The sequence below is a fragment of the Dipteris shenzhenensis genome, chromosome 9 (assembly GCF_047967505.1).
Source record: "Dipteris shenzhenensis isolate YYH24624 ecotype China chromosome 9, Dip_SZ_1.0, whole genome shotgun sequence".
NCBI classification, from domain to species: domain Eukaryota; kingdom Viridiplantae; phylum Streptophyta; class Polypodiopsida; order Gleicheniales; family Dipteridaceae; genus Dipteris; species Dipteris shenzhenensis.
Window position 1 is genome coordinate 25,421,950 of NC_141604.1, and position 18,335 is coordinate 25,440,284.

At 44.6% G+C, this 18,335-nt stretch overlaps 1 protein-coding gene across 3 annotated transcripts in view; it reads right to left on the minus strand.

The window, feature by feature from the left end:
- Positions 1–701: 701 nt before the first annotated feature.
- The window catches only part of LOC147898421 (Ran BP2/NZF zinc finger-like superfamily protein), a 42,168-nt gene continuing 24,534 nt past the window's right edge, over positions 702–18,335 (minus strand). For 2 of the 3 annotated variants that reach the window (XM_087379021.1, XM_087379020.1), the window contains exon 4: positions 702–1,089. In XM_087379021.1, coding sequence (XP_087235147.1) covers positions 1,076–1,089 — 14 coding nt within the window. In that variant the 3' untranslated portion in view covers positions 702–1,075. The remainder of the gene's footprint in view (positions 1,090–18,335) is intronic. The other variant, XR_015541506.1, reaches the window with a different exon arrangement.

Consider the following 18,335-nt stretch of genomic DNA (forward strand, 5'->3'; position numbering starts at 1 on the left):
TTGTAAGGTAGTTCACTCAACTAAACCATAATGGCCTAAGGATGTGGACGCAGAGCATCCATTAGCGATGGTCTTTTTTAAAGGAAGTTAAACCTCTAAAGAGTTTCAAGTGTGTCCTAAATAAAAGGAGACTATCTAGGTGGGATAAGGCTTGTTACCCACATCAAAAATTTCAATGAGAGTTAGGTTTGAAGAAGCAGCCACATGCTTATGACTTGTTTGATGACTGATATAGAGCATATTAAGCCAAACATTAATTAGTTATAACTAGTGACTCTTCCCCTAAGTGTTGGTGAGTATTGGCATTATCTATAGTTAAGAGTAGGGATGTAGCACTTCAATTGTCAGTATTACCTCATGCAGTGGATACAGGGGCTCCTACCGTGGAAGAGGAAGTAATGGGTTGAGACTCAATATCATGACCTATGAAACCATGAAAAATATTGCCTTAGTAGGTTTGAAACCTATTTCTTTGTTATTTGGTTGGTTGATTAGTAAACTAGTACCAGTGGTTTGAAACATAAGGACTATTATTGGAGGATTATCCTTTCTAGTGTACTACATGATCCTATGTTATTGAACCTTCACAGAGACGAAAACCCCTCTTAAACAAAAAGAGAGCACATGACGCCACAGCAGGCCGATAGAGGTATACTTCGAACAGGTACCACTTGACAGCCAATCATTCTGGAAACCGATATAACATATTCATTGTGAGATTTAAAATCTTAATATTTCAGAGGTTCTTTCAGTAGCACTCCGAGCAAACTTGCATATAAGGCAAGCGCTCAGCAGTCAGCTCCCAAAACCTTCAGCCTACACAATTTAGGACTTCACTATTGTGAGGACTGCACCGCAGTTATCAAAGGCGCCAAAAATAACCACTGGGCAATTTCAAAATCAAAACCACAAGGGCCCGAGTTTCATATGCTAGAACTGAACTGTAAGAGACTGTCAACATTGCTGGTAGCAGTGTGTCTTCAAGTAACTTTTCTTTTTTCAAAAAGTAACGTACTTCAAGCGTGAGACAGGAAAGAACAGAGTACACGGTAAAAACACAACAGCCCTTCCGACGTCAAACATCAGTACCTGAAAAGGTAAAATAAGTCAGACAAATACTAGCCATAGATAAATTTGACATAATGGTGATAAGCATACGAGGAGCATATCCTAAATAGACATCCAGTAAAGCATTAATATCCTCTTGGAGGGGAATCTTGATGTATATGATACGTGTTATTCAATACGCAATCTGTGCATGGTTTTTGCACTAAGATCTGCAGTAGCAATGCATATTTGCTGCTGTCAAAATAGGGACAGCATTTACAAATCATATGTCTAGAAGCATACGTGAATAGTACATGTCCATGCAAGTCTGGTCACAAAATATTAGACCACAAGACTCCACCATGTAACCTCTATGACAACATCCCTACTCATGTCCTGAGCACCAAAGGGTGCCGATTTTAATATCCCATGGTTGTAGACACAGATTGACAAAATTGTCTACAGGCAGAGACATCACTCGGCAACAGATCATATACAACCTTAAGCCTCACTCAACTACCAAACATTGTAGGGACGCAGTTCCTTCTGCAGTATCATCAAAAAAACTCCAAGAAAACCACTATAGCAGATTAGGCAAAGGTTACTCATACATTAAAGCAGGAACAACACAGATTTCTCTACATTCAGCACATTTACAGTTCTCAGGACTAAAACATATTACTCCTCTGACACTCCAACCCATCTGCACACCCTCTGATAACCAGCAGCTTCTTGTAGAAACATCTGATTGGGAGAATCCTCTAAGGGGTTTATGGTACAGTTTGCCCAAACATTGAGGGGGGTTAGGCAATATAAACAGACGTGGCTCTTTCTCTACATACATATACCTTTGTAAGACTAGAATATGTCACCTAAGATTGAGTGCCTAGAGCTCCCTGTGAGCACCTGCTGAGCCACGACGCCCCCCCCTGGCTGCCCTGCTGCCTCGCCCTGTCCGCCTCCCTCTGCTCCCCCTCTGCACACCCTCGCCCTCTCCATCCCCCCGTCTGCTCCCCCCTCTCCTGCTTCCACCGCCCCTTCAGCTCCCGCCTCCTTGCCCCTCCTGCTTCCGCCTCTACTGCCCCCCTCTGCCTGCTGCGCCCCCGCCAGCCCCGCCCGCTTCCGCCACCTCCATCTCCTCCTCCTATGCCTCCAACTCCGACAGCCCCGCCCGCTCCCTCCATCTCTGCCTCCTTTCCTCCACCACCGTCCCCCCCGCCACCTCCTCTTTTTCCCCGGCGCCCTCCTCCTCTCCCCTGTCGGCCCCCCCCTCTCCCGCCTCCTCTCCGCTCCCTTGCCCTCTCATTCCCTCTTTTTCTCCCTCCTCGCCTTCTCGCCCTCCACCCTCCTCCTTTCCCTTCTATCCTTGCCCCCTCCTTCACCCTGCCTCGCCACCGCCTCCCCCTCTGACGCCTCTATTCCGCACCCTCCTTTTTCTTCCTCCCCGTAGCGGGAGCACTTGTGCTTGTTAAGGCAAAAGAAGAACCTTAGTGGTGACCCTTGGTCTGGCCAGAGGGGCTCTATGGCAGAACCCTCGAATCCCACAGCCGTTAAGGTTCTTCTTTCCCAAGCTAACAAGCAACAGGTACAGCAGGCAGTTCAATCCCTCCCGGACAAGGCGCTTGTGGGCAGAATTGTGGGCCTCACGCCTACACGGAGACAGGTGCGAGAGTGGAACCAGGCGAGCTTGGCATTAGAGGGAGACCACATCCAGGAGGTCACCACCTATGGACGAGGCGTTTTCCTCATCCAACTGAGCTCCCCGACACCGCCTCGACACTTGTGGAGCAGAGCCCCATACTCCTTGGCCCACATGTTGTCTACCTCTTTCCTTGGTATCATGGGTTCACAGTCGAGGACATGGATACGACACACAATGTTCCACCATTTTCGGTTACACTCCGCTTCCCAGGGCTCCCCAAGGAGTATCGAGCCATCCTCTCTCCCATTGGTCGAGCATTTGGCACAGTGCTTGAGTCCTCGCCAGGGACGGCTCTAGCAAATACTGACTACGGCGACGCACAGATACTGACTACTCGCCCTCTAAACCCCCGGCAAAATCACATGGGAGCCTTGTTCCCGACTCCCCCATCCTCATGAGCTGGACCATAGTGAGTTGGAACGTACACGGGCTTCACGACCATGTTCGTAGCCAATCGCAGTACCTGATACTCCGGCAAGAGTTGCAGAGGATAGTGGTAGGACGGGCAGTGGACATCCTTATGATTCAAGAGCACATGTTTTCAGCTTCAAACATCAGACGACACCATCACCTTCTCCCAGGGAGAGGTCCAGAGGAGTGGTCCCCTACGGTAGGATGGAGTGGAGGGGTCTGCATCTCAGTCTCATTGACTTTGGCCCCAGAGGTCTACAATCAGGGCGAGCTCATTCCAGGACGGGCAGTTTGGATGGGAGTTCGAACGGGAGAGTCTAGGATCGGGATCCTAAACGTGTATGCCCCAACGTGCAGACAGCACCGCCCGACCTTTTGGAGAAGGCTGCCAAAGTGTCTTCCGGATGTAGACTCCTAGATTGTTGGAGGTGACTTTAACAACCTGGAGTTTGGGAAAGACAAGCAGGGCGGAGCCTCTTTTTCTGAGATGCCAGCAGCAGAGCGTAGCACATGGGAGCAGTTCAGTTTCATGATCAGTGGCTGAGACCTGTTGAGAGAGGCAGTGGTAGGACAGGCAGTGGACATCCTTATGATTCAGAAGCACATGTATTCAGCTTCAGACATCAGACGACACCATCACCTTCTCCCAAGGAGAGGTCCAGAGGAGTGGTCCCCTGCGGGAGGATGGAATGGAGGGGTCTGCATCTCAGTCTCATTGACTTTGGCCCCAGAGGTCTACGATCAGGGCGAGCTCATTCCAAGACGAGCAGTCTGGATGGGAGTTCGAAAGGGAGAGTCCACGCTCGGGATCCTGAACGTGTATGCCCCAACGTGCAGACAGCACCGCCCGGCCTTTAGAGAAGGCTGTCAGAGTGTCTTCCAGATGTAGACTCCTAGATTGTTGGAGGTGACTTCAACAACCTGGAGTTTGGGGAAGACAAGCAGGGCGGAGCCTCTTTTTCTGAGATGCCAGCAACAGAGCGTAGCACGTGGGAGCAGTTCATTTTCATGATCAGTGGCAGAGACCTGTGGAGAGAGGCAGATTTCCGCAGGACACCTGGCAGCCTTCTCATCTCCTTTGGACAGAGGAGACACGATAAAACTGCTAGAGACACTAGACCATTTCTATGTTGGGGACTGGGCACTACACAGAGGCGGATCTACCGGGACTCTCGCAGGTACCACGATGTCATACCACTCTCCAGTGGTACTTCAGCCCCGCTGAGGTCTCCCCCAGAAGGGGGTCCGCATTCTAGAGGACCGCCTTCAAGACGAGGACATTCAACAGGTCATGGCAGGGATTTGGGAGCAGTCAGAGACGGCACCGTGTGAGGGCTGGGCTACGTGGGTGGCCAATGCGATTCAGAGGAGCAGTGAGGAGCTGCAGGCTCACGCCCTTCGACGGCGGAGTACCCTTCAGTAGCGAGAGCGGGCTTTGAGGAGAACCCTCGCCTCCATTGAGAGGCTCAGGGAGCAGAACTCATGTCTTCATTTGAGCATCATTTCCTCGCACCCTAACCTTCTCTCTCTCTCTCTCTCCCTTCACCATGTTTCTAAATGGTATCAGAGCCACCTTCCATAGCTGCTGCCACGTCACCCTTGCCCTAACCCTATTTCTGCTTCAGCCCTTCTTCCTGCACCCTGCAGCCGCCTCAGCCCTGCTTCATTTCACCCTGTTTTACCTCCATTTTCTAGCTGTTTGCACCCGACTAGAGCCTCTTCACAACCTGCCTTCATTGCCACCTCCATTCGGGAGTTTTTGGAGCTCTACGTGCCCTTGGCAGCCTATTACTTGCTGGTCATCTCATTGTGCCTGCACGTGTGGACCTTTCAGGGCTGTTTCGAAGTTCATCATCACCAAAATCAACTTTTATGTGCTGCTGCTGCATAGCTGCCTTCAACAGAGCCACTTCCGAGCTATTTCCAGCGTTCCAGGATACATATACCAGCCAACTTTTACTGTGGTGACCTGCTGCAGCCATTTGCAGATTTCGAGACCCGCCTTTGCCTTTGGAGCACCTACGGCAACCGCCTTTGGACTTTAGGCCCTGCTGTGTGTATTTTAGAGCATTTACAGCCACCGCCTATCTGCTGCCAACATCTACAAGAGCTCTGAAGCATTGGAGCTGTTCGAGGGAGCTGCTTTTCACTTTGGAGCTGTCCTGCGTCATTTCGAGGTGTAATCTTGCTGTTTTTTTATTAGGGTTTGCCTTTCCGGACACCCTCTTGCTGTGTTTTGATCAGGGTTTACATTTTGGAGCCTCCCAGGCTCTTCTTCGCATTCGGTGACTCTCCGATCGGCAAATTGAGAGTCATGATATGATGTCCCTTGGTAGCTGCTCCTATGGCCTTCATCGACACATCATTCAAGGGCATCCTTGCCTGGTTCGTCACCGACCTACCTCTTCGCATCACAATGTGCCCACTCTTGTGTGGTAGCTACTTCGGGATCATGGGTTCTCTGTCCTTGCTATGCATAAAATGAATGAAAATATTTCTATGTTGAGTCACATAATGGTTCTCAGCCTTGAGTTGTCCCTCTAAATTGATTGAATGTATTTGGAGTCAATAAGAGGTCCTCTGCCCTAAGTTGTCCCCCAAAAATGATTGTATTGTGTTTTACTTTGGTTGATGGTGTTGACCACCCAGTTCAAAGTAAGGAGGGATGACGAATGATGGTTTTCCCTTGCCGGTCGCAAGCTGACTGAGAAGTCACTATCACACGGGAGGTGTTGGATAGTTGGACTTGCCCTTTTCAGTATTGCGGTGGAGGTGGGATTGGTCTACTCTTTGTGTGTTGGGTCTCACACTCTTTGCTCTGAAGGGGGGTGTTGGAGATATCATAGTCAAAGAGTGTGTTGGTGTCTAGTACTAGGTGATCTAGTACTAGTCTATGAGTGTGAGTCTTGTGTGAGCAATTTCTTCATAGGATCTGAGGAGACACAGGAGATTCGAGAGTGGGGAAGTGCCTTTGGCTTCCGTTGGATACTTCTGGGCCAGATAGCAAGATACGAGGCAGTGCCACGTCTCATCATGGGACTTATCCCATATGCACTAGGTGCTAGTGTGAGTGAGTAGCCTATATAAGGCTTATACTTCACTCGCCTTGATACACTTGATGAATAAATGAAAGCCTTCTTCGTGTCTTCATTTGAACATTTGTCCATATAAGAAATGACAAATTTCCTAAAGAATTTTTTAAGAAGAGTTTCATCTTCTTAAAAAGATGGTTACTTTGCTTTGAGCAATTAACCGAAGGGACTTCAAAGAAGCTTTCTTCAAAATCCCCCTTTCCATTCTAATAAGATATTTTGAACTTCTAATCTTTCTTCTATTGCAAAGGAAACTTTGAGATTCCCTTATCAATAGCTTTATAAAACAAGACTCTTTAAAAGAATACAATCGAAATTTCGTGCCTTTCATGAAAAGGTCTCTTAAGTTACTAGAAATCAAAATTGAAGTATCAACTATGACTACATATCCTAAATCAGCATCAATAAAGCTTTGGAATCTCTTACTTTTACAACAACAAGGTTCTCTAAGGAGAGAAGATTTTGAATGCTCTTTACCTTTCTACCTGGCGGTCCAATCATTTCATGGAGGCTTTGAATTTTAACGAATCATCGCAGTGAGACAATCTTATATATCAAGCAGTGGTTTCTTCCTCCTTGTCCAAGCTCTGAGAGTCGAATGAGCTCTACTAGCTGCCTTGTAGCGAGTCTAGATTGCCACTTGTCCTGGGTTCGCAGCAGTGCCTTGAGTCATCATATCTAGCAACAAACTTGGTCCATCATCCAGCATAATATTAGATTGAGTTTTTGGGTTGTCTATAGAATTGCAAATCTTTCTTCATAATCCTTCTTTCTCAGTGATAGTTCATAGCTGAACTATTAACGCTGTGTTAGATTCTCCAAAATTCCCAACAATGGTATAAGTGTCATAACAAGAGAAATCACTAATCCGTGAGTAGTAGACATTAAAACATTATTATATATTATACGCCAATGGTGTTACATGTATATGTATTTATGATGGACACCGACTGATTAGTTATGGCGGTGGATCATCTCCGTAGATAGGACTAGTCGAGTGCATCTGCAGAAGGATGCTCTAATGTGGTGGTCTTTGTCACAAACAGGAAAAGAGCCTATTCATGAACGGGCTAAGTTCGTGGAGCAGCTGAAAGCCACTTTCATGCCACTGAGGCATGAAGAGAACCTAACCTTTTGTTGGGAGAGGTTTGGGCAGTTCGATTATGAGAGTAATGCAGATTTTGCAGCCAGGTTTTGGAAACTCTCTCTAGAGTTACCCGAAAAGAGTGAGGAAGATAGGAGAAAGAAGTATTTGGCGTGATTGAAATGTTTAACCCGACCACGCTTAACGACCTCACTAAGCTGGCTGAAATAGCCGAGAGGAAATTGAATCCTCGTAAACCCTTCAATAAGGAGCGTGCGTCTTCATCTAAGACCAACAATATAGCCACTTTTAGGAAACCAATCTGGTTTAAGAATAATAGAGGGAAGGGTAAAGCTCTTGTAAGGAATGTGAACAGCCAATCGCATCCCGAATGGGTGCCATTTCGTTCTATGACGGACGAAGAGAAGAGGAAGTTGATTAACAAAGGAAAATGTTTCGGGTGTAAGAAACATAAGCCAGGGCACCTATGGCATAAGTGTACCGTTCACTTGGCTAAGATTGCCAAGACAAATTCAGTAAAAGGGAAAGCCAAGGCATCCAAGCAGGAGGGTGAGGCTTCTACCTTGTCACCCTCGAAATCTACCCTGACGACTATTGAGCCAATAGTGAATGCTCTCCAGGAACCTATAAAAAACATGTCGCTCTCCTTTTAGAGAACACTGAAGGATTGTTTGAAAAGAGAGAGTGCAAGTTGCAAAAGAGTCGATCGATTAGCCGTCACGTCAAACTAGAATAATGTAAAAAAGGAGTAGAAGGTACAAGTACCTAGACCTAGGACTATAGGCCAAATGTGAAGTTTTCTTATGCTTTCAGAGGTGGCTGAATATGGTTGAGAATGAATCAAGATGCAAGCTTTTCACCCTCAACACAGAGAGGGGGGGAGAGTAAATGTCTGCATGTACCAAGCATATTGAAGTTCACTATCATTATGTTTAAGAGCGGTTGTCAACAGGAGACATAGAGTTGTCCTATCTTCCCACAAAGGACAACATAGCATATATGTTTACAAAGGCACTTCCTCGTCTCAGGTTCGAAGTCTTTCGACAAGCTTTACACTTCGTTCCCTTTGTTACATGATCTGACATCCCTTGTACATTCAACGGTGGCTATACCCTTTTGGATGAACATGTGCTACAATGACCATAAAATACCAGGTACTCTGAGACGTTTCCAGAGTATTTCAGCCCATCCCATGAAGGGGGGTTTGTAGGCTCTCTCCTGGTGGTTCTAGTGTTGCCCTGTAAACCATTGTATGTGCCTTGTAGGCATAAATAGGACACTTAGTCGTATGTGACACCTGCCCAATCATCCTGAAGAGCATGTGCATGTGAAGCATCTTCTGGCTCATGGGATTCAATAGCATGAGAGGCATTAACTGTTAATCCTGCTTATAGTGCTAGTGCCTTTTAGGCCACATAGGACACTTAGTCGTATGTGACACCTGCCCAATCATCCTGAAGAGCATGTGCATGTGAAGCATCTTCTGGCTCATGGGATTCAATAGCATGAGAGGCATTAATTGTTAATCCTGCTTTCTTTTTCTCCGAAGCAATGTGCTTCCTGCATTCTGAAATGTCATGTCCAAGCTTGCGACAATAGTCTGCAGGGGGTACTACTCCTGATGCCTCATCTTCTAGCACTCCTGCTACTACTCTTCCAACTCAGGAACAGACAAGATGGGATGCAAGACATGCAAATGCACATTCATGTATTGCTTTATCATGCAAGAGAATCATTATTCCACACATCCGGTCTTGTAGGATAGCAAAGGATGCTTGGGATAAATTGGCTTCTCTCTATCAGATTCGCAATGAGGCACGTGTTGCATATTTGAGAAGGCAACTACAGGAAGTCAGCATGAATGAAGGTGCCTCTATGGATGCATACTTGACAAAGGTTAAGGACCTCATGGAACAACTTGCCAACATTGATGAGGTGGTGCCAAATTCACAACTTGTCAGTACCACATTGAATGGACTGCTAGATACATATCAAGGGTTTGCTACAACCCTTCGATTAGTGGCCATGGGTGATCCAGACCACTATTCTTTTGATCAGCTAGTTACTTTGTTTTTGCACGAAGAGCAAAGTAGAGCTAATAGACAAGCTATTATTCCGATGCATTTGCTTCACAGCAGATAGGAAGAGGCAAGGCTGCCAAGCCTATGGGTAAACCAAAATATGCGCATAGCAGCTGCAATTCCTCCCATGCATCTAAAAATACAGCAGATAAGTCAAAGAAGAAATATGTTTCATGAGATAAGACCACATCGGATAGTTGGTGCCATCCAACTTATCATCTTCACGAAGAACGCCAAATAGATCTTGATTATTCCCAGCCATAGCAAATGTGATACCCTGAAAGAGACCTAAAAACCCAAAAGCCTCAAGGCTATCACTGCAAAAGCTGGCTGTCTAAAAAAATGACAGCAAATATCTGCAAATTTCCAACCCAAATCAAAGGGCAAATGCAGATCTGACCCAAATGTGACTATGGCAGGCAATGTTCACTGCAAAAACAGCAAATCTGGCAAAAGCCCCAAATTTAATGAGGGCAAATAGGCCAAAAAGACGGCAAATGCAGAAAAGCCCCAAATTTTGATGAGATTTTGCAAATGTGACCCAATGTATGCGAATCTGACTCAATGTCTTGCAGAAAAGACTCAATGTCTGAAAATTTGACTCAATGTCCTGCAGATGTGACTCAATGTTCTCCAATTTGTCCCAATGTATTGCAATCAAAAGAGATATCGCAGACAAAATCCCAAAAAAAATATAGCCTCAAGGCTTGCAACTGCAGAATTAGGACTTGCTGTCCACAAAATGACTGCAAAAGTGCACCTGTCCCAAGGTATGGACCTCAAAAATGTAGGCTTTCCAATCTGTTGAAATGTCTTGAAATGATTTCAAACAGTAGAAGGAAGATAAGGATAACAAAAATCCTCAAAAGCCCCAAATTTTGGTAATGTACTGTAAAGTACAAGCTGTACGGACTGCAGGTACAACGTGCTGAGCAGGTACTGACTGCAATGTACGGAACAAGTACGTGCAATGTACGGATGCATGTACCTGACTGTACGGATACACACACACACACACACACATATATATATATATATATATATATACGCTGTATGGATGCATGTACTATGCTGTACATTGTACGGCTGTACGGCGATGTAGCTTCAAATCTGTACGGCTGTACGAAATGCAGATTCGAATCTATACGGTGATTGAAGTACGAAACTGTACAGAGTAGGTACGACGGTCAGTATGGACAGTACGACGATGCAAGTACTGATCCGTACAATAGTGTAGGTATAGTGGCTCTGGTACGACACGGACAAGTACGACGCAAGTACATAACAAGTACTATGTACGGAGTCCAACGTACGGTGGCGCAGATACGAAAGTTGTACTACGTAAGTACGATGGTAGGTATGGATCTGTACGACACATGTACATATCTGTACAACGCAGGTACAAAACCCAGTACGGACAGCTACAGCAAGGAGTCCAGGGGCAGGAAGATGAGTCAACCCAGCTCTGATACCATTGAAGGATCGTTTGAAAAGAGAGAGTGCACGTTGCAAAAGAGTCGATGGATTAGCCATCACGTCAAACTAGAATAATGAAAAAAAGGAGTAGAAGGTACAAGTACCTAGACCTAGGACTAAGTGTCCTACGTGTCACATAGGACTCTGTCCTATGTGGCCTAAAAGGCACTAGCACTCCAAGTGCCTATATTTATGCCTCCAAGGCACATACCATGGTTTATAGGGCATCACTAGAACCACCAGGAGATAGCCTACAGACACAATGAAGAAGACACACCCATAGTATGAAATATTCCTTTTCGTATACAAAAATATAGAGATCGAAGGGATTTTCTAGTAGCTCCTTTACAAGACGTTGACATGATTCTAGGTAAACCAAGGCGGTATGATTTTAACCCTGCTATTCATCCTCATACTCATCATTGTTGCTTTGTACATGAGGATCATAGGGGATCGGGACGTGTATACAATTCCATCGATTACTCCTAACCCAAGCGAAAACATTGGAAAAAAGAGGGGTAGATTGTAATCTTGTGTATATACCGGATTCACCAGATCTTCATATCTCAAAAGAAGATCGGAAAGAGCAATGAGTTCCTTAGAGCTTATGAGGATCGAGATTTTCAAGAGATGACTCATTCGAATCGCCTATGGAGAAAGAAGATGATTATGCCATAGACTTAGAGCCAAGAGCTTCTCCTCCATGAAGAGCCCCATACAGGATGAACACGATAGAAATGGAGGAGGTAGAAAAACAAATTGACGATCTATTGCAAAAAAGCCTGATTCGACCAAGAGTTCTCCATTTGGAGCACCTGTATTCTTCGTCAAGAAGAAGCATGAATCATATTGTATGTACATAGATTACCATGCTTTGAATAAACTTACGATTAAGAACCGGTATCCGATATTCAAGAGTGGATGATTTATTGGATATGCTTAAAGGTGCTAAAGTTTTTAGCAAATTGGATTTGAAATTTCGTTGTCATCAACTTCGTATGAAACGTGGGGATGAACATAAGACTACTTTTCGCACTCTCACTGGCATTATGAGTTTCTGGTCATGCCTTTTGGCCTAACTAATGCTCCAGCCACTTTTATTAGGCTGATGAGAAGGGTTTTGCAACCCTACTTGTAAAAATTTGTCATAGTCTTCTTTGACAAATTTCTCCAAGTAGGGTCGCAAAACCCTTCTTTGACAACATTTTAGTTTCTAGCCAGAACGAGAAAGAGCATAAGGATCACCTTGCTAAGGTGATGGAGTTCCTAAGGAAGGATCGATTGTTCCTAAATACCAAGAAGAGTGAGTTCTTCAAGACAGAAATAGAGTATTTGGGACACATTGTGTCTGCTAAGGGAATTCGGGTTGACCCTAAAAAGGTCAAGGCCATAATTGAATGGCCAATACCCAAAAATATACATGAGCTGAGATCCTTCCTAGGGATGTGTAGTTATTATCGCAGATTCATTAAAAATTATGCATGTCTTGCTTCTCCACTAACAGATTTGTTGAAGAAGCATTCCTTGTATGAGTGGGGAGAGGTTCACCAAGTAGCTTTTGAGGAGCTTAAGAAAACATTGGTCATTGCACTAATGTTAACACCTCCGGGCATGGACAAAGAGTTCTTTGTTGTATGTACGGATGCGAGTGGTACCTCGATTGGGACAGTGTTGATGCAACGAGGGCACCCCATTGCTTATGAGAGTAGAAAACTTCAAGGGGCTGAATTGAAATATATCACTTATAAGGAGTTACTCGCAGTCATTCATGCTTTAAAGTTATGGAAGCATTATTTATATGGTTCTGCTTTCAAGATTAAGACTGACCATCAAAGTATCAAGCACTTGTTTTCTCAACCCGTTGTTTCTTCAAGGCAAATCAAATGGGCTGAATATATTCAATCCTTTGGGCAACTAAATATTGAATATCAGCCAGGAAAGGACACATACCTAGATGAATCTAGGAACATTCCCAAATTCATCCTCTAAAAACACAACATAGTGCAGTTTCAATCTCACGAGAGTCACTCATAAGATTAAAAACCATAAAGTCCATCATGCATAGCAAAGACTAGCTACTATGACATCCCCAGTAACGTCATCAGCGCCCAACAGTGGGTGTAGACCATAGTATAAAAGTATGCTCTCACACATACAAATCCACACACCCACACATACTTGAGCATCCATTTATATAAAGTCTTCGTACTGAGTTTCTGTCAGCACTCCGGAGGTGAAGGGCAAACTCAGCCATGACAAAGGCTAGCACTAAAGGAGAAGGCTAATCAAAAAGTAGTCCAAATCTCTTCATTCAAGCTACAACTGCTTATGAAGTCTAAACGATTTCATTTTAGTCTCTCCCAAACGAGCATCTAAATCTAAATCTAGCTGGTAGGGCAACGCACCATTTAAGATAGAAATAATTATTGCGATACCAACAAGTCGCAACTTGGACGAAAACTTCACAAGGTGAAATTTGCATGTCCGCTAATATCAGCCAGGAAAGGACAATTTAGTAGCTGATGCTTTGAGTAGACGGCCCCAAGTTAATCACATTTCTGTGATTAAGGAGAAATCATTAGGAGCAATGGTTGAAGCTTATCCTTTAGATGAGGACTTCACTGACATTTATGGAAAGATTCAGCGTAATGAGGTCAGGGGTTTAGAGGCTTATTCCATCGTGGATGGATACTTATTTTTGAGACGTGCCATATGTGTACCGAAAACATTTTGGTATCTAGTCATGAGTGACTTACATGCGAGTCCATATTCTCGACAGGCATTAGAGGAACCATAAACAATATTAAGAGATACTTCCATTGGCCTAAACTACGCAAAGAAGTTTCTATCTTTGTTCAACAATGTGGCGTAGGTCAATGCATTAAATCTCACACCAGTAAGACTGCTGGTCTTTTTGCAGCCTTTGCCTATTCCCTCTCAAAGGTGGAAACACATTACAATGGATTTTGTGTCAGGTTTACCCAAGGTTGGTCAATCTGAGCAGATTTTCACTATTATAGATAGGCTGAGTAAACAAGCTCATTTTATTCCCTATAAAAAGGAGTATTCTGCTCCTGAAACAGCAAAGTTATTCATTAGGGAAATCTTTAGGTTACATGGGTTGCCAAAATCTTTTGTATCCGATAATGATGGCCGTTTCATTAGCAACTTTTAGACAGCCCTATTAGAGAATCTCGGAACCAAACTGAAATTTACTACAGCCTTCCATCCTCAAGGAGATGGACAAAGTGAGAATGCCAATCAAACCATAATTACTTTACTTCGAGCTTAAGTCCATGACCAACCTAGAAGGTGGCCAGAGTTCTTACCCATGTTATAATAACATTGTACATACTTCCACCAAGAAAGCCCCATTTGAAATCATCTATGGGCAATGTTTACCCACTCCAATCACACGCTTGGGGGAGCGAATTTTTGCTCCTGACCAGTTTGCTGAGGATATGTCACAGATTATTGAGCAGATAAAAGAACATATTAAGAAGGCCCATCAAGCGGTGTAAATAGTACCGCCAAAACTATCTAACATTGGCCAATGATTAGTAATAAAACATGTGCACACACGTGTCTAGGTCCTAGGGGCAATAGGAAAGGGAAAGGGTGCATTAGAGTGCATTGAATGGTAGGTGCATCGGTCATAGGATATGGGTAGGTGTAAATGGAAAGATGGAACTTGAGTGATCTCAAGAGACATTAATGAAAGGGTATCACCCTTTCATTGTGAATCTCACGTAGCAGTCTCTCTACCACATTGCATTCATCTGCCATCTCTCTCCCACCTTGCATGTAGATCGAAATAGAAACAAGTACTGTCACAAGAGCGCTCATTCCCATTGGAGGATCAATCGGCATTCAAATTCTGCATGCATTGCACACATCTGCATTTGTAGGAGAAGGCTGGTTCTTCACATTTGGTATCAGAGCAACAACAATCCACGAAAGAGACAACAGGAGAAGAGAAAGAGTGCATCAAGACAGAGGGCGAAAGCGCGCGAAACAAAGTCACAGACTGCAACCACAGCGCAAAAGAAGGGTGTCCGAGAGAGAGCCGTACAAGCAAGCAACGTGGAGAGTCCATACAGGAAGAGCGTGACAACAAGCGACGACGTTCCGTACTGGTAGACCACGTGTAAGGAGACCTGCGCGAGAGAAGACGCGTGCACGAAAGATAGACTACCAGACAAAAGAGGCGCAGCGCTCTGAAGATGCTGCACGGCGAGGACACGCTTTGACCAGGCCGGATACAACAATCACAAGATCTAAAGGCTGAAGGCTGCTAGCAAAATCGAACAGAAGGGTGGCAGCAAACTGCGACGTACCCGCAGATCGTCCTCTTTTTTTTTTGGAGCAAGGAGTTTCTAGAACCCTGCAATCTTTGAATTCTGGAGTCTCTAAGATAAGGGCTTTTTCTAATTTTTTGGGTCTTTGGACGGTGAACGGGGTGTCCTAATGGGTGACTCCCCCCATGCGAATAGACCCTTAAAATCCTTGAACCGTGAGGAAAAGAGACTCTCCCCCCTCTCCCCGGGTTCTCCCCAATGAAGAGTCGGATCGGAAAAAGGGGGTGATCCACCCATCAAGGACCCCCATTACGGTATCTAGAGCACCAATCCGCTCAAAACAAGTAGCCCAAACGGAGTGTACCAGTTTACAGCATAAAAACAAGCAAGAAAGGCTAAAAGAGGAACAAGAAGAGATCATTTGAAGTGGTTTTTCGACACAAGAAAATCGGAGTTGGATAAGTACTACGAACTCTACAACATTTGACTTTTGCTGTAAAATAAAGCCCTTTTCTGAAATTATAGCAAGTCATTTTCTCTTGTAGTACTAAAAGAAAAGGATAGAAGGAGAAGGGATATTTAATAATGAACTTGTCCTTTTTCCTCCACTACCAGAAGGAGATAGGGAGAGGACACCATCACCTCCTCCTGAAGAGAATAATGTAGATGAGAGTTACATACAATTGAGTATGATAAACCACGTATAGAATTACCTTCATCTCTCCTTCAAGAATCTCTTGATAGGGAGTTTTCCTATAGAAATGAAGGAAGAAACGAGTCCATCCAAGAACAAGGCGCCAGTTTACGCCTTTAACTCAATCCCATACACATGGATTATAATCCAAGTGCAAGAGGGAGAGTGGAGCCCCCCGTTGATAAGCTGGTTTCCAGCTTAGCCATTATAACAAAATTGGGGACTAAGAGAGTGCTGAATGTTGGGGATGACGATTTAAGTACCCCTCGAAGAGAGCCGAATTTCAACCTCGAGACATTAAGTTTTAAGTCTTGAGTGACGAGTCTTGACTCTTAACTACATCGTACAAGTGCCTTGTTACTTCTTGCATTGTTTAAGTGTAGCTTATTGTACTTCTAGAATCTAGCAGCTAGCTATGCTAGCAAGTTGTACGTTTGTATACTTATACATATATTAATTAAATATTTATTATTATAATCACAATGGCATGTCTTACGTGTCTTATCTTTAAGACACTTTAGACACTCGTGTCTGAAGCGTGTCTATCGTGTCGTATCTTAACGTGTCTTACAACCATGCGACCAACGACGACATCTCGGATGTCTTCACGAAGGCGCTTCCCAAGGAGCTGATGGAACACCTCATTCAACGCATGGGCATTGGCCCATAGTTGTGTCATTAAGAGGGGGTGTTAGAAATGTCATTGTCCGCCCCCGATTGGAGGGGACAAGGAGGCAAGAGACTATAGGGAGAAAAAGGGGCTGAGGGTACTTGGCTTTGTGGAGGACTGCACCAGCAGCCTGCGTGGAAGATTGCGCCAGCACCATGCGAGGGCGTACGGAGCAATACCAGGACCAGTCAGCAACAGCTCAAAGGCCCATCACATGGGGCCTTAGATAGGCTAGGAGGCTGGCCTAGAAACCGACCTAGGGACGGCCATTTTGGCCATTTTGGCCCCTTTAGGAGTCAGTGCACTAGGTTGCAGCGGACTGGCCTAGTCGGCCATTTTAAGGGCACCAGGCCCTCCTATAAAACCGCCTCCAATCCTCCTTCATTCCTCATCACCTACACAGACAAGCCTTGCACAGGCAAGCGCGCAGGAAGAGGAGTAGGCTCAGGATCTTGGACAGCATCTGTCGGCTGTTCTATACGCTCATCTCTTGAGCTTTTGTCTGCCCACTATTGTGGCGGACTATATCTGAGTTTTTGCTCTCTCTCTCCCCGTCTCTTTGAGTGTTGTTTGAGCTAGATCGGGAGTGTGAGGTGTGAGTGATTCTATCCTCTATTTCCAACATTCAGCCATGCAATCACATGTGGCTCTTTCTTTACATGCAACCTGCATGGCGGTCTCAGTTTCTTTGCCCAATCAGAATGTTGTGATTCTACTACCTTAGTGAGGATAATGCATATTATTTTGTTGGTGGATTCGGCCTGTCCATTCCCTTGGGGGTAGTAGGGTGTGCTTTTTCTATGGATTACCATGAAGCCAGACAAGAGTTCTTGAATTACCTCATTGACAAAATGTGTGCCTCTATCCGACACAATTTCAATGGGGCATCCGAATCGGGTGATCACATTTTTGTATAAGAATCTTTCTATGCTTCTGGCATCTGCCTTTCTGACTAGCTTTCGCTTCAGCCCATTTTGTAAAGTAATCAATGGCCACAATGATGTAGCGTGCCTGTGTTCCTTTTACTGCTGGATGGATGGGACCCACATAGTCAATACCCCATTTTTCAAATGGTTTTTGTGCAACAACTGTGGACCAGGAGCTCCCCACCAAGACCCAGTTCTACCGTGAGTGATCATCAGACCTAGTATCTGGAGGACATGCGATACTCCGACGCTCTCAAGAAGTGGTTATTCATAGGCATTATAGAAGCAGAGAACTCACTGTTTTTTTGATCCAGAAATGCAATATTCCCTCAAAATTAAAACATATACTGAATTCAGCACATGTTAGAACAGAGGAACCTGCATTCTCTCTCTTTCATTCGATCCTTCAATTAATACATGGTGCTGCCATATTGAAGGTCATTTATACATGATCCTCAACACAGCTTTTATATAGGTTGGCCTTTGCTACTTTTACTTTGTGGTTGGCCTTTGCTACATATGGTTTATGTATACATGATGTATACATGGTGCTCCCATTTTTTTGTCAAAAAAATATTTATACATGGTGCTCCCATTCTGAAGACCATTCGTACAGAGTCACCATCATTTGTGCATGACCCTCAACATAACCTTTATATATATTTAGCCTTTGCTACATAATCACAAAGCTTTATACATGATCTATATATTATCTGCACATAAGCCATGGTCGAGGCAGCCATCCCCCTCTTTATACATGCCTCGTCTCCCACTCAACGCTGCCACATATTTGCTAACACAACATCTGATACTGCATAAAATTTAGAAGCAAT